The sequence below is a fragment of the Aspergillus thermomutatus genome (genome assembly GCF_002237265.1).
Source record: "Aspergillus thermomutatus strain HMR AF 39 chromosome Unknown NODE_85, whole genome shotgun sequence".
NCBI classification, from domain to species: Eukaryota; Fungi; Ascomycota; class Eurotiomycetes; order Eurotiales; family Aspergillaceae; genus Aspergillus; species Aspergillus thermomutatus.
In genome coordinates, this window is record NW_020798134.1 from 61,539 (window position 1) to 86,602 (window position 25,064).

Consider the following 25,064-nt stretch of genomic DNA (forward strand, 5'->3'; position numbering starts at 1 on the left):
TTAGGGAGGCGCAGCCAGCACTGCCTTTGACGAATCTGCCTTCGGATGGAGGATGTAAAATGAAGTAAGGAAGCTCCATTTATGATATTAAGCAATGGATATATGTGGAACAGAATCTCACTAGTCGTATGTTTGGCTTTAAACGGCATATACAAATCTCGTGACAATGTGGAAGTTGCCAAACTCAGCCTGGCAACTCCATATTTAGAACAATTTATATCATTCCAGGTGTTCAAGCGGAAGTATCTTTCCAGAAGACACGCCCCTCCATAATCCGACGCGCTGTTCGATAGACTGTCGCACAGCGTAAATGACCTTCGGCATCGAATTCGGCGCTGACCAGCAGACTGCCACTGGCATGGCCTAAAGTAACGCCCGCAGGATCGACGGGTTTTTTGCTTACCACGTCGGCCACAACAGTGCCGGACACTCTGGCAGCCGCCGCTAGAGCCAAAGCGACGGTGATGGGAACGGCTTTATGCGGCTGGCCGACGGAAAGAGCGCGAACCACCAGATCGACATCCTTTGACGTCTGCATCATGCCGGAAGTATAAGAATCTGACGGCGACGAAACAAGGCAGATCTTGGGAACACTCCCCGGTACCTCCTTCAGTGTTTCAGCCAGTCCCATCTTCACGCCAGCTTGTCGACGGATAGAATCTAACTGGGGGAGTAAGGTAGGATGTGAGTCGATCTCATCTGGTGCCAGATTCCCTGGAACTCCCAGGTCAGAAGCACACACAAAAACGCATGGATTGCCCACATCGATACATGATGCGGGAATGTCGTCAAAGCAATCGACAACCTTCCCAGTTGGCAGCAATTTTCCCGTCCTTGAGCCTGCAGGATCAATGAAATCGAGTCGAATTCGAGCCCCTGTTCCGGCCACGCCGTCGATAGCAAATTCACCCGCAGCCGCAGCCTCCCCGTCGACTACAGGGAACGTAGACCTGATGACTTTGCCGGTGTTGGTATTGAATATACGGACAGAGACAGTGTCATTGGCCTCGCCAGCCACGGGAAAGAGTTCAGTATCAACTGCGTATGGCCCAACCGCACTGATCATATTCCCACAGTTGCTGGAATAATCGACATCCATGTTCTTCACCCCTAGCGAAACAAAGGTATAATCAACGTCGGCATCCGGCCGATCGGATTTGCTGACCACGCACACCTTGGACAGACTAGAGATGCCGCCCCCCATTCCATCTAACTGGCGTCCATATGGATCGGGACTGCCGATGGTACCGCGGAAGATACCATCCCACTGCTGTTGTTCGGACGGTAGATCCTCTTTTCGGAAGAAGATGGCGCGCGACGTCCCCCCGCGGTAATACGCTGCTGGAATGCTGTTTTGCTTTCTGGATAAGAGAGACCTGCTAGACATGAACGGTCGATGTATTTTTACATTCTGGTTGGTTTGTCTGGAAGAATGAACGAGCCGTCCGAGGCGTCTAGACAGCATCATAAATCACATGCAGGTCTCTTCAGTCCTCGTCTAAAGACATGAAAGATCTATTGGATGGACAATCCAATACGAGTAGTCGAGCAGTATCCTGATGATTTGTTCAATTCGAAGGGCTCTAGCAAGGACACGATGGAAGTTGCAGGAGAAGCGCCGATGCGATGGAAAAGAAGTCGATGCTGCGGGGATTCTCCGATCTCGGCACTTTCCCGTTTCGTATATCTGCCGATGAAATAGACACCGAGGAGAACAAAATCTTTAAGAAAGATAAAAGGTATGTCGGTTGATGTGGTCTGCCTTGCTACATCATGGGTGGATCATATATAGGTTTCGCTCTTCTAATTACTTTCTCCATGGCACTCTATCCCCGGATAGCTCCCACACGCGCTTCCCTTGCTGGACCTGTGTGTTGGTCATACTCATCGTACCCTTCTTCTTCAAATTCCTCGAATTCATCACCGTAGTCCTCCGTATAAGCATAATGAGCCTCATTGCTAGAATGGACGTTCCGCACCGAGGAGTGCTGCTCTGACCGCCGCTGAGGAGGCGCCCGAGGTCTATCGGAGCGTGCACCCGGACCGAACAGTCGATCGTAGGATGATGATTCTGCTCCTATCATGGGTTGAGCTCGAGCTGCTTGCTGGTGAGACAGCGGAGCCTTGAACGGCGGCTGATACTCCGGGACAGGAGATCGCTCTCTTTGGACACCACGTCCAGCCTGTGGCATGCTGCCTCTAAATGACCCTCCCCGAGGACGGCCCCTGCCCCTCATCGACCCCCGGGATGAAGAGCCGTATCCGCGGCGTTGAGTCTGACGACCCATAGGCTGATAGACCGGGCCATCATCCCACTCGTCCGGATTGTAATCATCGGCCCGCAGGCTCCAGTTCAGCGCTTGCTCCTCCTCCGTCTCGCCCGTGGTCTCCCAAAGGTAGTTGTCGAATCGTCGGATGGTGTCTGCGACGAGAAGGAAATGCCGGTAATCCAGGACTGGATTGGTCACAGCGAAATCAACCTGTTTGCCCTCGTCACTATCGGTATCAACCGGATCGTCTCCCTCTTCCGCTTCCTTCTGCCACGTCTCTGGCCCGTTTTGAATATCGAAATGCGCGAACGAATAGGCGATCTGGAACGCGTTGCGAATCTGTCGACCGTTCCATCGGTGCTGCACATGGTTGTCATAGTGCCACCCAGCATAGTGCAGAATACTCTTCTCGTCGATGTCCAGAATTGGTCGTTGAGGGCCGTCGGGATCCGAGGCGTGTCGTCGCTCTTTCTCCGCTTCCACCTTGCGCAGCTTGCGGATATTGTTTTTGAAAATGGCGAGTGTCTGTTCTCTGTCAAGCGGCCGATAGTACAAGCTGACGTGGATCCTCGACTTGAAGGCCTCGTCGATGATCCCTACCCGGTTCGTGGTGAGGAACAGAATCCCGCTGTAGTACTCCAGCATCCGAAGGAAAACTATCGAAATCTTCAGGAATGTGAGACAGACATGCTCTCAGAGACCACATACCTGATACGAGAGCATTGCGGACAAGGTCACTCAAATTTCGACGAGTCAAAAAGATGTCGGCTTCGTCAAGCAAGAGCACGCAGTCCCACCGATGAGCTAGTCGGAAGATTTCCTTGAGACTTGTCTCCACGTCCTGAGCCTGGAAGCCAAGATCCCCGCAAGTAATGGAAAAGAGAGGCTTCTTGTTCGCCTGGGCGACAGCCTCTGCCGTGGCGGTCTTGCCCACTCCTGGCGCGCCATGCAGAAGAATCACCAACCCCGAGCCTTTACCCCGAATCAGGTCCAGGTTGAGCCTCTCCTTCTGAAAGTGCGTCTTGACCAAAGCGCGGACCATCCGCTTATGCTCCTCATTTATTCGCAGATTCTTGAAGACATTCTCGGATGGAGGGATTGGCTGCAAATATTTCACGTCCAGACGCACGAATCGCCGGTCCCGAAAGGCGTAGGCAACAACGCGACGCGGCAGTAGGACAAGGTCATCAGGGGCGATGTGCGTCGCGTTGCCACCGATGTATGCCCGGAGGAAGGTGTTGGTTTCGATGTCGCGGTCGCTGAGGATCCCAGCAAACTCTTCGGTAAGCTGCAAGCTGTCGTGCTCCTCCTTCACCAGCTCAAAACCAGGATCATATGTCTTACCATGGCCTCTGCCTCCGGCTTCGTCTTCTGACTCTTCCTCGTCTTCGCCGGTCCACTGATGCCAATGATTGATGGTGATGGTGTCTTCCCCCTCTGGCCAGTCATTCGCTCCCCATCCAGTAAGGGTCTGGTCAGATTTCGAGGCGAGCTCGCTGTCCGACTTGTGTCCCTCGACAAAGTCAACCATCACTTGACCCTCGATATGTTCGGAATTCCCTCGATCCTGCGATTGAGGGTTTTCTGTGGGCTCGTGCATTAGAGTCCACCCCTCGTAGTAGAGATGCTTCTCCATTAGCGTCTTTTGGAACATCTGTCCCAGCTCCCGGCGGCTCTCTAGCAGCTTCTCCGCGTCCTTGTGAAAGCGCAAGGGGTAGATCTGCAGCGTGGTGATGTCCTTCAGCCCATCATACGCCTTGACACTGAACCTTCGAGTGTACGGCTCATACGACACCCCATTAAAATCGATATAATAGCTCCAGAGATCCAGTTCCTGGACGGAGCCCGGAGCCATGTCGCAATTGTACACTTCCTGGAACTGGTCGCGGCTGATCGTGTGCAGTCGCCAGATATTCTGAGACATGAAAAGGGGTTCCGGCCAGATTTGACCCTGGGTTGTTTCCGAGGGTGATGCCACATAGAGCAGTTCGCCGGGCTGATATGACATCCACAGGTCCGCAAAGGGGACCTTGCGATGCGTCGTGCCGGCAGCTCGCTTCCACAAGGGGACGATCTCGGTTTCTACGAACTCGACAAACAGGCGAACGTGGCGCAGCGCGGTCACAGAATCTGCAATGGGGCCGATGACTGACTCGGCCGGCGTCCTGGGTCGAAAGCTCTCATCTTCCGGTTCGGAAATATCTTTATGGCTTGAGGGGGTGAATTTGGGGGTCCATCGGGTCGAGTCGATCGGGTCTTGATGTGATTCATCGACCTTGTCGCACCAGCGTGACTCCAGAATCGCCAGACACTCTTTCATCTTTGGCAAATAGTAGTAGAACGCGCTGAACGGCCGGAAGAAGACGCGAGGGCCTCGCTTGGCCCACAGGTCTCGATGGCCGGTGAGTCGGGAGAGCAGGAGGATAAGCTCGGGAGATTGTATTCGAACCCGCTGGATCCAAGTGCCCTCATTCTCCAACTCAACCGGTGTCTCTGGGTATATAAAGCCTAGTCGACGACGATTGTTCTCATGCCAGACCTCGTTGTAGATGCTGTAGTGGCCTTGGAGGACCTCAATGATAGCCAGACCATCTTCGAGGGAATACCGGTTTTTGAAGTGATGGTAGTCCAGGGTTTGCACTTCTACCTTCCACGGCATCTGCTGGCGTTGTTTCTCCCATTTCGCCTGTCTTTCCTTATTTATCTGCTCTTCTTCTTCAAAACTCAAGTTATCAGCCAGGAGCTTTTGCGTCGGGCGCCTGCGTAACATTCTCTGGGGTTCTGGGGAAAGTGCCCTGCCTGGTGCCTGGGCTGTGGCCATCTTTTCCGATTCTAGAACAAGATCTCACGGCAGGAAAAGCGTGAGGATGATCAGAGACTTGCGTGAATATAAAAGAGAATCTGAGCCCAGCTAACATGGCTGACTGTGGTGGGACTAGATGGCGCGCTAAGAAGGGGCTGATTCTTAATAGTGAGAATATGCGCAGGCATTTACATTTTAGGCGAGGCTGACAGATTATTTTGAGGCTATCATTGGCGAGAATTGTTCCCAAGTCATAGCGGGACACGAGCTGAAATGCATCCTGCAGCTGTGCAAATGACGGCGCGCCAATAAGGCCATTCCACGTCTCTCTTGAAGCCGTCAAGTCCGCCGAGGACTCGATTCCGATAAGCAGCAAGTTGCGTATATGATTATGGCCCCGCACTTCACAGGCTCTATTTGACTGTCATCCGTAAAGTCAGCCCGGCTTGGGATCTTCAATCATGGCGTTGAGGACAGGAGATCCTGGCGCGAGCAGGCTAACCGCACAGGCTGCCGCTTTTATCAGTGCTGAGGGCCCTGATATCCACATTGCAATGGCGGGATCCTCAAGATATGACGATGATGAGCGCCAATTCGTGCCACCGAACTTTCACAAGTGAGTGTTTGACTGTGAGAATAAGGAGAATTCGTATCATCAATGTCTTGTAGGTCGGAATAAATGTCTAATAGAAATCGCACAGGTCGCTCGAAGAACTTCTGAAACGCTACCTGCCAACGAATTTGGGCTTGGAGTTCCAGGAAGACGCAAAGAAACTGGAGGAGCTAGCTGAGAAGCTCGCGAACACCGAGGCTCAATACACGGACCGGCAAAAGGCGTTCTGGCATTCGCTATGGTACCATGTAGGTGACAGCAAAGATACTCTGGATGCATGGGTTGCCCTCATTCCCAATGAGTATGGGCTGGCCGTCGTCAAGACTGGTCTGGCAGTGATCTTCAAGGTATGCCTTGCAGTCCTGGCCAAACGTCCACATGCTAAATCCCGTAGCTGGCCGAGAAATCAGCAGAGAGACGGCAAAAGATCGAAAAGACCTTCGAGGCTATCCGAGAAGCACTTGTTCGGGCCGATCCGGCAAAGAGGAGCTTCCGGAGCAACGAGGAGATCTGTGTTTGTGCGGACCATTTGAACCAGTCGATCGTGGAGTGCATCGAGGATATGATCTTACTGACGTCTAAACAAAAGACGCCCTGGCGACAAAGACTGGCCACTGCCCCCAAATTCAGGCATCGGACACCACCACCAGATCCTGACGCGATTTTGGGCAAGCTGGAAAAAGCTCGAAAGGAATTCGAACGCGTGGTCGATCTGGTACGAGACAATGTGATTGAAGGTACAGGGCTTATGACTCAGTCAATGGCAATGAGACTGCCCCGCATGCATCGTAATATTCTGGAGACAAACGAGAGCGTGAGAGTGTTCAGTGAGAAGCAGGATGAGCGGGATAAGGACTACAAAAAGGGCTATGAGGCTTTCCACAGCATGCTTGATCAAATTAGGGCAAATACACAGAAAATTGTCGAAAGGGAGAACAATAGAGAGAATAGCCTGATGATAAGGGAGCAAGAGACAGGCCAGGTCATAACCAGAAATGAAGTCCTCCAGATTTTACTGGAGTCTAAGAGTAGGATGGATCTTTTCCCTTGTTTGAGGCCATCAATTGGATGACACTGACCGTGAGGAACAATAGGACAGCGTACCGAGATTGAAAGGCTGCGGCGAGAAATTCGTTACACCCGCAAGTCCAGAGAGCTCATCAAGGGTGATCAGCTCCTCTACATCGTCACGGGGCTACCGCTTTCGGGCAACTGTGAGCTGGCAGGCCTGAGACAAATGCTCCAACGACCAAACGATGACCTGCAAAAATGCCTTTTGTACAAGGGCAAGCTGGACCCAGAGACTCAGGGGCAGGTGCAAGAGTCAGTGTTGAGAAACAATCGAGTTCTGGGATGGCTCAATCGCCCAGCATCGGATCTTATTCTCGTCGATGCAAATATTGACGACCCCGGCATGCCCAAGACAACCCCTATGTCCGTATTCTGTGCCACCTTGGTCACCAGTATGATGACTGCACATCCGAAGGACGTCGTCGTTTTCTCTTTCTGTGGCCAGCACTTCTTACCTAAGGACGCATGGTACGGTCCGAAGGGCCTGGTTCGCTTTCTCACAATGCAGCTGCTGGTGAGGCTGTTGGAGATGAACCGCTGTGGCCTCGACTTTATCGACGACTGGGACTTTGTCGAAGGCCTCGAAAGGCACGACTTATTGTGTCTATGCGACTTGCTGTACTATCTTATAGCACAGTTTCCCAAGGAGACTACCGTCTACTGCATCATCGATACTATCTCTCTCTTTGATAACCCCAAGACGTTGGCGGATTTGAAAGTCGTACTGGACTGCTTCCACGGCATTGTTGACGACACATCATTGAGCCCTGCAGTGAAGACTCTACTCACAAATCCAACGCACAGCAAGAGAACGATGAAGCAATTGCCCCTTTTCCAAGATGACCCGACCCGCCTCGTCAATTTAATCCCAGACACTCTTACATCGGGAATGCCAATATCGGATCGAGTAGTTGGAAGGAGAATTTCGCGACAGTCTCCAACCTCCAGGTCCAGAATTCGGGGAAGATATGGAGCCGAAATCGACGCCAGTTGGTGACACCTGGCACGATAATCCTAAAGTGCCAGAAGGGACACTGGAACAAGCCTTGAACTCTAGGGGGGCATATATCGATGTTAGCCAAACTAATAACCGTACGCACCTGCAGTAACCGCGTCATCAGGCATATCGTCCTATATAGTCTCCAATTTCAAAGATGAAGTGAAGGGCGCTCAGCGGCCAATAATGTATGACTATCGACTGCCTCCTTGTTTCTATCCAGTGGGCTCAGCATGTCTGTCAGCTTCTGCATGCAACAGCCTTCTTCTCTCCACATCCGTCAAGCGCGCTCTGAGCGTGCATATTTCATCGTCCAATTCTTGAGTTGAAGCAACGTGATACTTCCATCTCAGGATCAACGCCGAGATGAGTAACAGCCCAATTGAAACCAAGTACGACCATTGTCCAACCTGCTGAGGATTTTCTTGGGACGGTCCATCATTGTGAATGTACCATTCAATCCAGGCGACAAACGCGATCAGTGTCAACGGACTGATAATGATGCTGAGTAACAGGCCAATGAGAAGGAGTGAGTCTGCCAATAGACGGAGGCATTCTGTGGCAAAGTGCCTGCTTAGGACGGATCGAACCCGGCGGCAAGTAGAGCCCTTGTGTGATGGATAGTCGTTTTGGCCCGCAGCAGGACATGGCTGTGTATTTGCAAGTGCCTTGATTAGGGAAAAGCCTTCCCGAAAGCCGTTCCATATGGCCTTGCGTTCTTTCCAAACAACTACCATCTGCACGGACGGGATTCGAGAGCTGTAGGGAAAGAATCTTGACACAAGCAGGATGATGTTCAAGATGACAGTGACGCCAAGGAGACTGTAAATGTAACGCCGAGAATAGACAAACTTGTTCCAGAACGAGTGTGGATGGTCCAGTTCCGAGCTGCTGGTCGCAACCCACACGTCCAATGAAGTCTGCTGGCGAAGAACCTGACTGGTGTTGAAGCAAGGGTTGAAGCAGATGTCACCCAGCTGGCCCCAGAGGGTGCTATTGGAGAATATGCTCCAGACACTATTGTTCCAAGTGGATGTTCGCCACGAGCTTTGCCACCCATCACTGGATGTTTCGTCGAACGGAGGCAGGTCAGGATAGCAGAACATGTATTGGGTCGCCGTGTTTTTTTCCGTACTTGAGTAGATCAACCCGCAAATGGAACCTGCGAACATCAAGATATTCCAGAGGTAGAAGAGGATAACTCGGATGCGCTCCTGTGAGAGAACGCGGGACCAGCATTGCAAGGGCAGAAACACGAGATAGCCTGTGATTACAATAGCAGTGACTGCATCGGCGTCCAACTCCAGAGCGGCTGGCTGGACCATCACAGAGTCTCTCTCCGTGATGAGCTGAGGAAAACTACTCCAAAGGCTGGTATTCTGAGGAAGATATGGGATTGTAACCGACCCTGGGTCCACGGCCGACGAGGGGCTCGAAACGAGAATGAACGCCTGGATGGCTGCGACTCCTGCGTATGTAGCTGCAGCGCCTAGGAGGACGTCGGCCAACCATCCTGTCCATCGTGTCACGCAGCTGGCCAGAAGAAGAGCGTAGAAGAGATAACGCGGACAGGAATCATAGATGGTGCTGATAGGATAGAAACAGACGGCTTCTTGGGCGATAAATAAAGGGTCTTGCGTACTCATACTGAACACGCGGTGCGAGCAGCCGCAATTTATTGATGTATTCTCGAGGAATCATCCTACTTTCGGTCTTTCAATTATACACTCGGAGAAGGTTGGCAGTCATTTTGATTTTTGAATATTTGGAGACTTTTGCGAGTGTGGGGATAATCTCGGCTCAATAATGACATCAGACACTTCCCCATGATGGTCAACATTAAATTTTCTATACTTCATCGACGTTCCATGGATCGCGATAATTTCAAAAAGAAGTCCAGTCCACATGGCAGAGATGGAACATCTGCTGCCCTGTTGATCCTCCGCTTTGAGTGAAGCCTGGGCCCTTAAGCAGTATAGTTTCCAGGCGACGACAGGCTGTCAATGCGACCGAGCAGAAATTCCAATTGACGGTAAGCTGCTCCAGGCGTATACTGCGGGATTTCTATTGCGCTGGTCAGCATGAAACATGTAGATATAGAGGATTCTCTTACCGTGGCCGGCTAAATAGACTGTTGAGAATGTCAGGCCGCGCTCGGTGTGCGCCGTACCCAAATATCCAGCCCCAGCATCCAAAACGTACGGATTCGGCGCATTAGATGTCCAGAGCTCTGCAAGGCCATAATGATAGGGCACGTAGAGGGGTTCTACAGGGGGCTGCTGAAAGCCTTGTGCCCCGTTCCATGTCATATTCTGAATCGTGGCAAGAGATCCGTTCACGAATAGCAGATAATCGAGCCATCCATGTCCGATAAGGACATTGTTAGTACGCTCGATCACACTAGGGAGAGGACCAAGGGCGCTGGGGACAGATTGATCGCCTTTAGCAAAGATGGTGCTTTCCCCACAGACGGAGTAGTCCGTCGGAGGGACGTGAAGGGCCTTTTGAACGTCCGAGCGATTGAAATAATTGTTGGGGCCTCCGGCCAGGGAGGGGAAGCCCATCTCGTCCCACAGATACGGACAGAAGTCGGTGAGATGGTAGAAGTTGAAGCAGGGGTTGACATAGTAGGCCGCCTCAACGATTTCATCCCAGAGGGCACAGTTGTTCTGGGACGGGTCTGGGGCAACAGGGAATTCCTTTGGAGGTGGGAAGGTGAGCGCCTCCTCCAGAAACTTGTTGTATCCACATTTCTCAGCACGTTCATTGATATCTTTGACGAAGGTATCATTGAGGGAGAAGATGTTCAGGTACTGGTTCAGGTGGCTCACAGCGGGGGCTAATCGATGTATTAGCCTTGAAAATCATGAGATATAGCAGAAGATGTGCATACCGTATATCATGACAGAATCTTCGTTGATGGACGGATCGTTGATCTGGATGCCCTTCACATTGAAGTACTTTTTGTCTTTCTCGTCCAGCATGGCCGAGGCAATGTAGGGAATATACTGTCCAGCATAACTTTCCCCAGTAATGTACACCTTGCGGCCATGCAGGTTAAAGGTATCAACGAAGTGCTTGAACCAGCTCTTAAACTGCCTTGCAACATCCTCCTCATTGTTTACGGTCGACGGACCGGGGGAAAAGCCAGTTCCGGCCGGTTGATCCACATAGACCATGTTGGTCAGGTTGGTCCAGGAGTATGGATTGCGGATGGGCTTGTAGGTGCCAGACTGCCAGAGAAAAGGCCCATGTTCCTGCAGCAATCCGTCAAGAGAACTACATCCAGGGCCTCCGTTCAGCCAGATCGTGATCTGCCGACTGTCAGCCAGGTCTACCAGTTTTGATGCTGGGTTTCCATCTACCTCGTCATGTGCTTTGGGGTTCTTAGACGGGAAGAACCAGAAGAATAGGCTGGAATTTCCAGCTGGCGTGTTGGGAAGAGTGCCAGCATAAGATTCACCCACGTCGAAGTCTACCTCGGGGATGCCCGTGCCATTTACCAGAAATCCTGACAATCATCAGATGAGGAAGGCTTGTGGGTAGATTAAACTCACGCTTTGTCTTCTGATTCAGATACGGATAGCCTCCTTTATCTGCGAGAGTGGCAGCCCGGGTCTTCAGATGCCCATGGTCTACCTTGATTGGTCTGGCTGCTTTGCGATGAGGATTTTCCAGGGCCAGGGTGGTGCTCGCCACGAGCAGGGTGATGGCACTGACTGCGAAACGCATTTTGACAGGATTAAACCATCAAGCAGCAGTTACTATTGGGGAACCCATGCTTTTTAATTGGGAGGAATACTTGTATCCCGCTCACTCTGAGCAATAATCTCATCCTATGGGGAAGCACATCTCCAAGAAATGTGGAGCAAAGCTTCGCCTCGCTTGGGAAGCTTGCTTTGATAGATAACGATCTGCATTGTATCACTGTGTAACTAGGTGAGCTGAGGATGTATCTATCATAAGGCAAACTTGTCAACGTTACATCTGAAGCTCCAAATGGACCCATATGTTTCCGCTAACCAACAGAGCATGCGGCGCTCCGGCGGATGTCCGACTTCTTGAAGGACCTAGAGAGTGGGGTCTACTGTTGCATTATATTTGAACCAATAGAATGCCTACTGCTGCCTTGGATGGGGGTTATGAGATATATTCCTCTGTCACTTGGTTACTGAAGTTTTCATTGCATGCTCATCAGTAAACTGAATTGGTGGTTATTTAACATACTTTAGATGATAGCTGATCTCATTGCCTATGAGCTTGAAGTGACCCTATGGATTATTGACCTTATGAAGTGGGTAAAACGTTGAAGAAGTACAACCATTGTCGATCGGATATTTCTAGGCTACAGTCTAGACAGCTTTGCACGGAGTGAGAACTCGAAGCTGTCAGAGACCACCTGCAACATGTCATCTTATTTGCATACTGATCATGGAAATCCACATTCATACGAAGTAGACTGACTGAACCTACCGTCCTAGCTGATCAACAAAAGGTGAACACATGTAGGTCATGTGATTGTGATGGCAGTGCAGCTCATCTCAACCAATAAGATGCAAGGTAGAGGCGTCGGAACTGTCGGAAGTCGGAAGTCGGTCATCCAGACTCCGCAAATGCCGAGCATCATATGTTGTGGAGTTTGCTGCCTCAGGTTTCTACTCCATCGTCAGCTTTAGGCAACCATTCTCACTTTCCAAACTCAACCTCCAAGAACGTCCATCCCTCTGCCTTATCACGACTGGATCTCTCCTCCACAATCTCGGTTTCCCATCATGCCACGATGGAAACGCAAAGAAAAACCTCGTACCAGCGTGACTGGCTCCCAGACTTCATCGACAACACCAGCAACACCAGGCGAGACCGGACGGAGCGCATCTGAATCTCAATCCGTCGCCCTTACCTCCCTCCAAGCAGTCTCTGGTGAGGTTTGCAGTGAAGCCGAAGCGCAGAGATTGGCAAAGCAGCACGCCGAGTTTGGTTCCCTTGGGGATCCGTCGCATCTGTACGTGAGCAAACACAGCGGCGGCGAAATCCCCGACCCGATCCTCGACGAGCCGCCATACTTTACTGCTCTCACAACCTACATCAGCTTCCTCGTTTTGATCTTCCTCGGCCACTTCCATGACTTTTGCGACAAGTACTTTCGATCTCACACTTACAAGCACCTCCGCCCGCAGAATGGCTATGCCTCGTTGTACAGTGATTTCGAGAGCTTCTATACGCGACGCATGAAGCGGCGGATCAATGACTGTTTCGAGCGACCGACCACCGGGGTTCCAGGGAGATATATCACTTTGTTGGATCAGCAATCGGATGATAACCTTCATTTCCGGCTAAGAGGGACGACCACAGACACGTTGAACCTGAGCTCATACAACTATCTCGGATTTGCGCAGTCCGAGGGTCCCTGTTCGGACCTCGCCGAAGAAACCATTCGTCAAAATGGGATCACCATGGCCGGCTCAGTTGCAGAACCCGGCACTCCACAGCTTCATGCTGAGGTTGAACAACAGGTTGCGCGGTTCGTAGGCAAGGAGGATGCTATTGTGTTCTCCATGGGCTTTGTTACCAATGCCACGATTTTCCCTGCCCTCATGGATAAGGGATGCTTGATCCTCTCAGATGAGCTCAACCATGCGTCCATTCGCTTCGGGGCACGTCTCTCGGGAGCTGCGATCCAGGTCTTTGCACATAACAACATGGCTGATCTCGAGAGACGACTTCGAGAGGCAATCTCCCAGGGCCAACCCCGCACCCACCGGCCCTGGAAGAAGATTCTGGTCTCGGTCGAAGGTCTATATTCGATGGAAGGCACTATGTGCAATTTACCTCGCATTTTAGAGCTTAAAAAGCGATATAAATTCTACCTCTTCGTTGATGAAGCCCACTCCATCGGCGCGGTCGGACCTCGTGGGCGGGGAGTCTGCGATTTCTTCAAGGTCGATCCTGCCGAGGTCGATATCCTTATGGGTACCTTTACCAAGTCCTTTGGTGCCAATGGTGGATACATTGCGGCAGACAAGACCATCATCAGAAAACTCCGTGCCAAAAATGCTGGGCAAATCTTCGGCGAGGCCCCTGCTCCCGCCGTCTTAGCACAGATCTCCTCCTCCTTGCGCCTGATCGCCGATGAGGATCCTCTTCACCCGGGTCAGGGTCTCGAACGAGTACAACGGCTTGGGTTCAATTCGCGATATTTGCGATTGGGCCTAAAACGCCTCGGCTTTATAGTCTACGGACATGATGATTCGCCAATTGTGCCGCTCATGCTGTACAACCCAGCCAAGATGCCAGCATTCTCCCACGAGATGCTGCGACGGAAGATTTCTGTCGTCGTCGTGACCTATCCAGCGACCCCGCTGGAGCTCTCTCGGGCCCGACTATGTGTCTCTGCAGCTCACACCAAGGATGATCTTGACCACATACTCCGAGTATGTGACGAGATCGGTGATGTTTTGGGCTTAAAATATTCCACAGGCGTGGCGGGAGGATTGAAAGAACCGCTGCCTCCAGGAATGAGCGTCAGGAATGCCCGGAAACTAATCAGTCCCCCACGCTGGAGCGTAGAAGAGGTCATTGAGCGAGGCTCTCGGGATGTACACAATCCTCTCTATTGACCATGGTGCTGAAGAGACCAAGCAAGGAGACAACTCGTTACGATAGATAATGTGTAATAATAGACTTATGATATTTAACACTACATTAATGAGGACATGACAAACAATACTTGATCTCGACCTTGAACACTTGGACAATGTTACATCTCACACCCGTTTCATCCATATGCACACCAGCCATCAGCACTAGGATTATAAGGCCAAAAGACTGGGCTGTCCAGAGTCATGGCTATTGATTCCACGAAACCTAGGTACCGTTGAGTCTTTCCAAACTCCCTGCCAGGGTTTTGGTATGGTTCGTATAATCTTTCTTGGATGTGTTGATTTCCCGGCGCCAGGAGATTTCAACCTGACCATGAGCTTGATGTTTTCGTAAGTCCTGAGGCGTCGATAATAGTATTAAATACTGAGAACAATATATTTCTAATAGCGAGATAAAGCTCAGCAACCGAGTTTCTGCTTTGAATGCTTGTTATAAACTGACGGTGGGCAAGCAGGGGATAGATGAGTGGTCTCCCTCAGAGAGCACAAATATTTTGTACGAGACGCAAAACTACACGAAAATCTGATCATTTCCACTCAGCCACGGGTACCTCCTCATAACTCTCGCTAATGAAAGCTGCCAGCGCCTCCAAAGCTGCTTCCAAAGCCGGAGTGCTTTGCCCAAAGCCCAGTCGAACATAGCCCTTGAACATCTCTCCAAAGCATTTCTGCCCCGGCACGAGCAACACACCCTTCTTTTCGAGAAGCAGGATACAGAGTTCAACATCATCGATAGGTAGGCCATTTCGGCTAAATTTGACAAACCCGACTGGTCCAGCGACTGGACGAACCCACTCGCAGACCGAAGAATGCTGGTCAATAAATGCTTGCACAACCTCCAGATTGTGCTTTGCGAGTGCGAGATTACGTTTCATCAATTCCTGCAGACGGACAGGCTCGAGGGCCATCGCAGCAATCCACTCGTCGATCTGGCTAACAGTGATAACCGTATAGGAGCGCGCGTTGAGACAGAGATCGAGAATGGAAGAACTGTGAGACGCTATCCAGCCCACGCGAATCCCGGCGAGCGAAAAGGTCTTTGAGAGCGAGCACGTTACCACTGTTTTCTCATACCCAAATGAGAGCAGGGAGGGGGGATATTCAGAGTCCGCCGTTGAAATGGAATGGAACAGCGCGCGATAGATCTCATCGCTGAAAAGTATGATGGAGTGACGCCGGGCTAGGTCGACAATTCTTCTGAGAGCTGACCTGGCGATGATGGCGCCTGTGGGATTCTGAGGGTTGCTGGAGGTGAAGAGCGTCAAATGAATAGACTCGGGCTGAAAAAGAGAGGAAACAGCTTACTTCAAGACGATCATCTTAGTATTAGGCTGGATGAGACGCTCTAGTTCCTCCAAGTCCATCTCCCAATGATTATTCTCGCTTGCTTGCCAGAGACTCACTTCAGCACCGAGACAGGATGGAAGGGAGTGTAGCTGAGGGTAAGTTGGATATTGGACAATGACATGATCTCCGGATCCGACCAGGGCGAGGAACACAATGAAGTTCGCCAGCGATGCACCAGGAGTAGTGATGATATTGTTGGGAGATATGACAGCACCGGATTCATTGGCATACAAGGCAGCTATATTCATGCGCAGCTTTTCGAAGCCCGTGAAAGATGGACCATAGTTCATTGGCAGTGACAGAGTTCTGGCCAAGGGGTTATCGACATCTTCAACTTGGTCATTCCCTAGCGCGCTGAGTTCCTGAATAGTGATAGGAAGGGAATATGAATGGGCGAGGTTGTGCTTGGCTCCAGGACTGCGAGTCAGAATCCACTGTGGTTCTTTAATCAGTTGATTTGCATCGCTTCGAGACATTTTGCCTTTCTTACATGGTCAATCTCAAATGTGTCAAGTTTCACCATTGCGAGCTTTATGATGTTTGATTATTAATGTTTCACTGACAGCATTATCTCGAAAGCAGAGGTGTAGAGCTGATTATATATTCTATATTTGTGCATTGATTTGTCCGTTACACTGGATATACTGTGACTCACTCTTGTCTCCGAAAGGGCGTGTGTCGGCGCCCTTCTGTGGCACTGGCAATCCGAGACTCAAGGATGAGACGCATAGGAAGTGTTCGCCAGCTGATTTACCCCATCGATGTTGTCGCTAATGGCTGATTGAACTCAGCTAAAAAGCACCCCAGTAATAGCAGAACTACGGCCAACGATCCTTTTGCGCGTAGTATTGCAATAAGTTACATTCTGATCGTCCACTCATGCTGTCCTCGTTGAATCGGACTTTTCAGGTTCGACTCAAAACATAAACCTTGGATCAGCCCCGGACCGCAATTTCTCCCACACGCGTGGTTTATTGTAACATCCAATAACATCTGGAGAAACTAGATCATTAAGATTATACTCGCCGCCCTTCCCAACGGCTTCGAGGGCCAAGTAGCCTGGTGCATAGAGTTCAACATCCTCCTTCCACTGATCACGGTCGCATAAAACCAATCACTGACAAGTTGGTTCGCCGCTTGGGCATTACAGAGAATGTCAAGAATCGGTAGGTCCATATCCAGTCTTGAAAGTTTCTGTTAGCATACCCTTACGCGGGGGAGGAAAAGCAGAGAAAAAGCACAGAGGGAAGCATACGGTGGGTTCTGATGTCTGTACCCACCCTTGCTGTGCTTGACATCGTCTAAACCTTTCCCAAGTGTAGAGTACCGCATATGCGGCTCCTGCATATTGAAAGGACGAATAAGCACAGAGTCCTCAATTGCACCAGTATTTGTGAACACAGTCAGTGCAAGGCGACCTGTTTGTAGCCCATCTTCGTCAACAAGCGCATATGGGCCTGGATTCCCAAGGTAGATTACTGTCCCGGTGCGCGTAAGATAGACTGACCCAAAAAGGGCAACTTCAAGATTAAGCCAGGCAGGAAAATCCTCAATGGACAATGTGCCGGTGCTGGTAGTGACTGGGTTGACAACAGCTTCTGAAGGCATGTAAGTACTCTCCAGACAGTGACCAACCTCCATATCATATCGATATAAAAGAATGATGAATTTCACCCACCGTGCCCAGTTGATAGGGTTCTTTACATCCACTGGCACCAGTGACATGACGCCGTTCGCGTCACAGGGCTGGTGGGTGTCGAGTATGCGCTCCAAAGCCTCGGCCGGGTATCGCAGTCCTTCCTCAGGCTCACTGTATGATCGTTCCCCTTCTGTGCCGGGGAGCCCGATCGGAGCTCGGTCATGAATGACTACACCGGGCAGGTTAGCTGGAACTCACGTCTCAACCTGTCAATGCCAGTTGGGGAGAGATTACATCACGAAAATCCTGTGTGGCCGAAGCCACTGCTCGATGAGGGTTCGCCGTTGGCGCAATTCATATTCATCATCGTTATTGAGGACGGCGACGGCGGCGCGCCCACGCGACACCCAGCTCTCCTAACCTTGCCTGTTAGTCCCTCAACTGCCCCTGTGTATAGATGCAATATCTTACTTGAACAAAGAGGAGCCACGCCTTGACCTCTTCCTTGATCTGATTAAGGGACAGATCGCCCTTGTGATGGGGTCTGATACAGCGGGGAATGCAATGCCACCTGGCCAGTGTCGGACCAGTCTTGCCATGTCTGTCATTATTTTTTATGGTTTGTTTATTTTGCTATGCTTCTGTCTCCTGGGGAAAAATCTGTTCTGCATGAGTGAAGAAAATTCCAAGGAAAAGGAGGCGCACTCACTTCGCCCTTTTTTTTCAGCGGTTCTGTTGGCTCCAGGAGTGGGCTGTTTCAGTTGTGAAGCTACAGCGCCCCAGGAATGCGCGAGCCTGCTAGCCTGAGAACTCTTGAGGGGATCACTTAACGGGGAGATGGAGAAACTTTTAGCCAAAGTCGCCGAATGAGGATCTTGCTTACCAATCTAAATTACTGAGGTTTGTTAACTGACTAGAAGTTTTGCCAATCCAAGTAGCTCATGTACTGATCCATGCATTTTGCGCCTTGGCGAGCTGTGAAAACGTCAAAAAATGGCCCTAAAAAGTCCACATGGATGCACAATCATATGGACGCAGTCACTTAAGTCCGAGGCTGACATGGGTGATATATAGTTATAAATATCGCCACAGCTTCTCCCCATGTGAGGGCATGGCTTAGTACAAGAAAAATACAGAATCTTATCTTATTCATACAGTATGTCTGGCAGTGCGAAAATCCTCGTTATTGGCGCAGGCGAGCTGGGCAACCAGGTCCTACTCGCTCTAGCTCAGCATCCTCATCGAAATGGCGGAACTATTGCCGTTTTACTGCGGCCCTCGAGCATCGCGTCCACCCACCCCGGAAAAGTCAAGGAGCTCGAGGTACTGCGCGACTTGAATGTGCAACTTATTCCTGGTGACATTGTCAAAGATTCCGAAAAGCACCTCTCAGACATCTTTGGTGAATACAACACAATCATCGGCTGTACCGGCTTTGCAGCTGGCTCTGGCATTCAGCTCAAACTTGCCCGTGCTGTTTTGGCGGCGCAAGTTCCTCGATATGTGCCCTGGCAATTTGGAGTTGATTATGATACTATCGGACGGGGATCCGCACAAGACCTATTCGATGAGCAGCTTGATGTGAGGGATCTCCTGCGCTCCCAGAGCCAGACTCAGTGGGTGATCATATCTACCGGCATGTTCACAAGTTTCTTGTTTGAGCCTTCGTTTGGTGTAGTCAACTTCAAGGACGATACTATACTTGCCCTTGGAAGTTTAGATACCAAGGTATCTGTAACAGCACCGGAGGATATTGGCAGAATTACTGCTGAGGCTGTGCTTGGCTTGAGATCTGACTCAGTCTTCTGTAACAAGCCAATCTATATTGCAGGAGATACCTTGACTTATGCGCAGCTGGCACAGTTAGTCGAGAGGATCACCGGCCGCAAATTTACCAGGCATATAAGAACCATAAAGGCTGCTCGAGCAGATCTTCTGCGGCACCCAGATAACACCTTGTTCAAATATCAGGTTGTTTTTGGTGAAGGGCGTGGTGTTGCTTGGGATTTGTCGGAGACGTGGAACAGTCAGGTTGGGATCCATGCTTTGACTGCGGAGGAATGGGCACAACTTCATCTGGCAGTGTAGTATTTGTGGTTTGATTGGATTTATAAGTCATTAGATTATCTTTTATTTTACAGGTACCATAAGTCAGAGTGCTACTTGTAGTAGTAGTCACATCCCATGCAACAGAGTACAGTAGCTATGGAGATGGGCTGGCAGTAGGTTGACAACCTAAAGAGCTAAGTAGTTATACAAATTGTTGCACTAGTTTCTCTATTCTTCTGTCAACAACATCTTCGCGCGCACGGGGGGATCGACACCTAGAGACCCTGCTCCCAAAGGAATGCATAGATCACATCATATGCAGCCGAACCATTGTGATGCGGATTCAAGGCATGAGTAGGGTTAAAGGGGTACAAAGAAGTCGGCCTACCAAGCAACCCTCTGCAGTCACCACTGCAGAATGGCAGATTCTATTAGGGAAATGCAGCATCTTTAATGATCACTAAACCATAAATTATTATAGTATGCTTAACACTATTAGTGCATAATTTTAAGCTCTATCTTAATCTTCTTTTCCTACGTTTTACTATTTTCCTAAGATTCAATAGCGAAATACAGTATATAGAATTTAAACTACTAGACTACTTATAGTAAACTCTATAAAATTTACATAAGTAACTATTGGCTCCATAAAGCTTAGCTGGTATGGCCACTATGGCGATGGAAATGTATGTCGGGAGACAGTTCATTGTTGTCCTATCTACTGTCAGAGTGAAGGATGAATGGATTATTATGAATAAACTCTATAAAATGAAAAGTATTGGGAAATTTAGGACAAGAAGGCAGAGGTATATAATATAAGGACAATATATAGAGCCAAGGTTAGAGTACAGTGTAAAATGCATGATTATGTGCCTCATTACACTGATAGTATGAGTCGTTGTTGCCGGTTTAAGTAATATGTTAGACCCTATGTTTGAATGAAACTGAGAGAATCAGTGTTGCATATCTACATTATGAAAGAAAGAAGGGGGTATTTGCTTAGGTGAAGACACTCTATTAGTGAGTCTACTAGATATTTTGTTAAGAGCTATGGATTTTTAATTCTGAGCTTAAGGATAGTCTAAGAGGAGAGCAATCTATGAGCAATTCATGAGTAAATCCATCAGTAATTCCTGGAAGATCCAGAGCGCCTCTACTTGAGATCATGTGATAGCCTATTGTCTGGCGGAAATGACTGTAAAGTTTCTACAAAAATTCTGTATAGCCACTCACTATATGGTCCTTGATCTACATAATGGATGAGCGAGATGGATTATGAAAGGAAATGACGTGAGCCATTTGTAGTACGTCATCTGATTCTCATTGATGCGCTCCTGAGTAGTCAAAGTATATTCAACTAAATCCCAAGAACAAGAATTAGGGGCGGGTCCAGATGCGGCGGTCCTACTCCTGGGCAGAATTCTATTGGGCCATCATATGGGTACATTCCCTCTATAGTATGAATCTGGAAGTTCATGACAAGGTTCACCAGAATGCGGCAGATTGATTAAGTCATTAGCATGGAGGAGACACTTGCCGCCTAAACTCAAAGTTCTCCTAAAATGAAGGTAGACCTAGTTGAATTATCTACAAATGTTGCTGAATTTAATCACTCCATTCAGAAATGGTTTACACTCAGCAGGGTTTTTCTAATCACTTAAACATCCCCATTCCGCATGGGAGGAGGTCATAATAGTCTCTAATATTGCTTCCAACCAGAATAAGAAGTCCACAATTATATTCACTGTCTTTTTATAGGCAATGCATTCCCTTAAATTCTCTTCTCCTTCACTTCCCACTTCTTCCAAGCGAAGGCAGAGGATTCTGTCGCGCAGGACGAGCATCCTGGTTTTCATTTTACTAGTGGTAGCTGCCTCTATCATCTATCTTGGATTTAGATGCACGCGGGAGTTTCTGAGCACCTCCTCTGTCCCCTTTCATCTCATTAACCAGGACGATGACGCAGATTACTGGGATTGGGAGACTCTATCTCATTTCACTCCTGAAGTGAAAACAGAAAATAATGACAAGATCTTCTACAGCAATCAGGCTGATGATGATGATGACCTTTGCAACACTTTCCCCTCCTATCTCCTGTCGCGTATTCAAGTCGTCCTGAAACTTGGTTCCTCTGAACCCGCGGATCGTCTTCACACTCACACTGCCACGGTCACTCGCTGCATCTCAAACCTGATCATTGTGTCTGATCGCGAATCTGAGGATCATCACATTCATGATGTGCTCGCAACATACCCACCGTCCTTTTGGGTCGACCTCACTGATTACGAAACGTACAAGGCTCTCCAATTGGGTAATGGAAAGCCTGTGGATGGGACTAAAGGCTGGAATCTCGACCGCTTTAAATTCTTGCCAATGGTAGAACATGCCTATAGAATAAACCCAGCAGCAGAGTGGTTCATATTTCTTGAGACTGACACCTACGTCTTCTGGGATAATGTCTTTCGACTCTTGGATCACTACGACCCACAAACTTCCTTGTACTTTGGCTCCCCTGCCCCCGGAAGAATGGATGGCGATAGACAAACATACTTTGCCTATGGTGGATCAGGGTTCATTCTTTCTGTGAGCGCGGTCAAAAAATTGCTCAAGAGGGAAGTTGGCTTGTATGGCCAATATAAGCAACCTTCCGTGGCTATGCAGTTCGCTGATTTGACTAAGGGGGACTGCTGTGGTGATTCAGTGCTAGGTTGGGCGCTTCACCAGAAAGGCATTGAACTATCAGGACTATGGCCAATGTTTAATGCACATGCGCTTCATGGGATTCCATTTGATGAAGTCCATTGGTGTCAGCCCGTCATAAGTCTGCACAAGACTCAACTGGCAGATATGAATGCATTGATTAAATTCGAAAATCAACGCAACCGAACTGTAAGTTCTCATATTGATCCACCCTTGTGTTACTATGATGTTTTGGACAGGATTAATTTATCACAGTATCCATTGCTATACGCTGATCTGATGGACTTTTTGAAGTTAGGTACTTTCGCGGAAAAGGTCGATTGGGATAATGGCGACTGGGGTGGTTTTCAAGAACGTCCGGAATCTCCTGCGCACTCATCATTTAGCGCCTGCCGGACTGCTTGTCATGACCACCCACAGTGTCTTTCATACACCTATGACTCTAGTGGACACTGCATCTTCGTGCGTGCCATAAGGCTTGGCTCAGAAAAGGTCAATCCTCCGGAGTCGCGACTTTCCGCTGGCTGGGATGCTGAAAAGATCAAAGACTGGCAGGCGAGACACCGATGCGAGAAGCCCATGTGGGTGAAGCCAAGTCTGAAACGTATATTCTAGCCTTCCTTGTATTTCTAAACAAAGCTTGTTTAAGGTTGAAGCTATAGGCCTATCACAATTTTAATAACAAATGCCTCTTATGTTCATGATCAATGTGTTAGCTACAGACATATATTTATTAATATCACTGATGGAATTTCAAGCACTACGTGGGGGTTCAAAAGTTTTGGACAGGTCAACATAGTGATAAACATCTCAAAGTAATTAGTCAACATATATGGTTCAAGTTTCCGCAGAGCCTGCCAGGGTCACATCCAGCTTCCCAAATTAAGACTTCTTCTCAATAGCCTCACCCTTCTCAAGAATGAGAGTCAGATATCAGTGATGTCCACCTCTCTATTCCATACCCCCAAAAGTGGTTATACCTTCAACAACCATAGAACCCTTCATTGGTGATATACCAAGTGCTGCTCTCCATGCAACCTGCGCCATATAAACCTGGGCTGCAACCAGACGCCTCATAAGCAGCCGGGGTGTTCACACTGTACGTCCCATGGGGTGTATTGTATGTCCATGAGAAGTGCCCGCTGCCAAATCCTACTGACAGTCCATACCCATTTATGCAATTCGAGTCGGCAGTCGAACTGTGAAAGGTGCTCTGAGTCGCACCGGCACAGGTTGTGACGCCATTGTCGACGAAGGTGATCAGGTCCCAGAGACAGTATGGTTCGAGAGCCGGACAATATAATTTCAGTGTGACTTCCAAGCAACCTCTGGCCATACTTGCGAGGTACCCTACCAGCAACACTGCTGCTGTGGAACGCATTGTTGTTATGAAGTTGTACAGCAATCAATCCTATAAAATGTTAACAGGACTCTTAACTATGAGGTTTGAACACTGTTATTTTGGAAAAGAAGTTCTTCAACAAATCTCTAGGGTGGCTAAAACTTACTGAGAATAGGAAACTCTTCATGTAACACTGTTGATTGTCTTGACCATGGATTCCGTCCAAGCTATCTGGTGCTCACTGCCCCCTTTTATAGACGAGGTCACATATCAATTATGATGTCTAATCATACTCATTGGGGGCGAAAAGAATGCTCCGGCTTCCAGGATATATGCTGTCAAATCATAATTCTCCTTAATCAGGGAGCAATGTAACTATCTTGCACAGCAATAACAATAAATGCTACTCCAGTTGACCACTGGTTTTCATAGTTCAGGCCCCCCATGCCCAGGGGTTGAATCCTTCATATCTCCATGTGTGATGTGGGATATATGTCAACAAATCATTAATCATCTTGGTATTACCCACTGCCATGTGCAATATCACCGCCAAACATTAAACAACTCCACACAAGGTGTCAAACCTGCTCTGCAAAACCCGCCCTCATCCGCTCCAACCAGTGGGGTTGAATTGGGGGCTGGGACGCTTGTAAGCAGGAAGAGTGTTTCTAAAATGTACCGATAATATTCACATATTCTAAGCCTCAGTGTCCCAGTCAGGTTGGTCGCTGACAGCCCCCGCGGAGCCGTGGTAGTGCCTACATAGGATCCAGGCGTGATCAGCCATGCGGGCTGATCATAGTTGTCTTTTGGCCTATGTGGTAGTGACAGCTCAACTTACGGCCCCCATCCTCTGCCATCCTCCAAGGAATCAAAATCATAATATTTCTTGTTTTTGAAACCTAAGAATATGTGTTTGGGCGTAAGGCCACCCGCAATCATTGGCCTGCAGCCCTGATGAGCTTCGCTTAGCTGAAAAATCATGATTTTGAAACCTAATCATATGCGGGGCGTAAGGCCACCCGCAAGATCAGCCTGCAGCTTAGCTGGAAAGCCATGATATATTTTGTTTTTGAACCCTAATAATATGTGTTGGGGCGTAAGTCCACCCGCAAGATCGGCCCGCAGCTCCGATGAGCTTCGCTCAGCTTAAAGCTGTCTCCAGTCTCCACTCTCCACACATGGGCTTCTTCTCATTCTCCATCTTAGTTCTTAGAGAGAAGCATCCATGAATGCGCTTCCATGCTTCATTTCTCTCATCAATATGTTATAGACTTATAGTATAGATAACATTTAATTGATTTAACAATCTAGTACTTAAAATATAGGAAATCTTAGTATGAGAAATCGCTTGATATGATAATAGCATTTGAAGTGCTGAACTTTCTTAATTGCTTTCACCAAGAGCTAAGTTCCTGTTCTCCGGGGTTGATTGGATTGGGATCCCAAACCTGAAAAGGCCTCCCAGTGAGGCAAGACTTCCTGTGGAACAAAATAGGCCAATCAATCAGTTACTTTCTATACAATGGGAGTCATGGGACCTACTAATTCATTATTCCGCTCTACAGGGAGTC

At 49.1% G+C, this 25,064-nt stretch overlaps 10 protein-coding genes across 10 annotated transcripts; 4 read left to right on the forward strand and 6 right to left on the reverse strand.

Moving 5' to 3' along the window:
* Positions 1 to 232: 232 nt before the first annotated feature.
* On the reverse strand, positions 233 to 1,387 carry CDV56_106533 (DUF453 domain protein; the record flags this gene model as incomplete). Its single annotated transcript, XM_026760152.1, has 1 exon — positions 233 to 1,387. One exon carries the CDS (start codon positions 1,385 to 1,387, stop codon positions 233 to 235), a length of 1,155 nt encoding a protein of 384 aa, XP_026614766.1.
* Positions 1,388 to 1,826: 439 nt separating this feature from the next.
* Positions 1,827 to 5,091, reverse strand: CDV56_106631 (ATP-binding protein; the record flags this gene model as incomplete). The annotated part of the gene is made up of 2 exons (XM_026760250.1): positions 1,827 to 2,926; positions 2,979 to 5,091. The coding sequence occupies 2 exons, from the start codon at positions 5,089 to 5,091 to the stop codon at positions 1,827 to 1,829; spliced, it is 3,213 nt and encodes a 1,070-aa protein (XP_026614767.1).
* A 443-nt stretch (positions 5,092 to 5,534) lies between these two features.
* CDV56_106833 (uncharacterized protein) lies at positions 5,535 to 7,866 on the forward strand (the record flags this gene model as incomplete). The annotated part of the gene is made up of 5 exons (XM_026760452.1): positions 5,535 to 5,689; positions 5,775 to 6,033; positions 6,081 to 6,714; positions 6,781 to 7,613; positions 7,669 to 7,866. The coding sequence occupies 5 exons, from the start codon at positions 5,535 to 5,537 to the stop codon at positions 7,864 to 7,866; spliced, it is 2,079 nt and encodes a 692-aa protein (XP_026614768.1).
* Positions 7,867 to 7,969: 103 nt separating this feature from the next.
* Positions 7,970 to 9,400, reverse strand: CDV56_106968 (uncharacterized protein; the record flags this gene model as incomplete). Its single annotated transcript, XM_026760587.1, has 1 exon — positions 7,970 to 9,400. The coding sequence occupies one exon, from the start codon at positions 9,398 to 9,400 to the stop codon at positions 7,970 to 7,972; it is 1,431 nt and encodes a 476-aa protein (XP_026614769.1).
* Positions 9,401 to 9,720: 320 nt separating this feature from the next.
* Positions 9,721 to 11,486, reverse strand: cpdS (putative serine carboxypeptidase (CpdS); the record flags this gene model as incomplete). Its single annotated transcript, XM_026760669.1, has 5 exons — positions 9,721 to 9,818; positions 9,868 to 10,593; positions 10,648 to 11,068; positions 11,120 to 11,265; positions 11,312 to 11,486. 5 exons carry the CDS (start codon positions 11,484 to 11,486, stop codon positions 9,721 to 9,723), a joined length of 1,566 nt encoding a protein of 521 aa, XP_026614770.1.
* Positions 11,487 to 12,526: 1,040 nt separating this feature from the next.
* On the forward strand, positions 12,527 to 14,371 carry CDV56_107184 (putative serine palmitoyltransferase 1; the record flags this gene model as incomplete). The annotated part of the gene is made up of 1 exon (XM_026760803.1): positions 12,527 to 14,371. One exon carries the CDS (start codon positions 12,527 to 12,529, stop codon positions 14,369 to 14,371), a length of 1,845 nt encoding a protein of 614 aa, XP_026614771.1.
* Positions 14,372 to 14,940: 569 nt separating this feature from the next.
* On the reverse strand, positions 14,941 to 16,283 carry CDV56_107290 (putative aminotransferase; the record flags this gene model as incomplete). The annotated part of the gene is made up of 3 exons (XM_026760909.1): positions 14,941 to 15,658; positions 15,719 to 16,194; positions 16,251 to 16,283. The coding sequence occupies 3 exons, from the start codon at positions 16,281 to 16,283 to the stop codon at positions 14,941 to 14,943; spliced, it is 1,227 nt and encodes a 408-aa protein (XP_026614772.1).
* A 393-nt stretch (positions 16,284 to 16,676) lies between these two features.
* Positions 16,677 to 18,007, reverse strand: CDV56_107382 (uncharacterized protein; the record flags this gene model as incomplete). Its single annotated transcript, XM_026761001.1, has 4 exons — positions 16,677 to 16,850; positions 16,967 to 17,646; positions 17,724 to 17,815; positions 17,871 to 18,007. The coding sequence occupies 4 exons, from the start codon at positions 18,005 to 18,007 to the stop codon at positions 16,677 to 16,679; spliced, it is 1,083 nt and encodes a 360-aa protein (XP_026614773.1).
* Positions 18,008 to 18,557: 550 nt separating this feature from the next.
* On the forward strand, positions 18,558 to 19,487 carry CDV56_107463 (aromatic alcohol reductase; the record flags this gene model as incomplete). Its single annotated transcript, XM_026761082.1, has 1 exon — positions 18,558 to 19,487. The coding sequence occupies one exon, from the start codon at positions 18,558 to 18,560 to the stop codon at positions 19,485 to 19,487; it is 930 nt and encodes a 309-aa protein (XP_026614774.1).
* Positions 19,488 to 21,209: 1,722 nt separating this feature from the next.
* On the forward strand, positions 21,210 to 22,763 carry CDV56_107576 (uncharacterized protein; the record flags this gene model as incomplete). Its single annotated transcript, XM_026761195.1, has 2 exons — positions 21,210 to 22,337; positions 22,404 to 22,763. The coding sequence occupies 2 exons, from the start codon at positions 21,210 to 21,212 to the stop codon at positions 22,761 to 22,763; spliced, it is 1,488 nt and encodes a 495-aa protein (XP_026614775.1).
* Between the last annotated feature and the right edge of the window lie 2,301 nt (positions 22,764 to 25,064).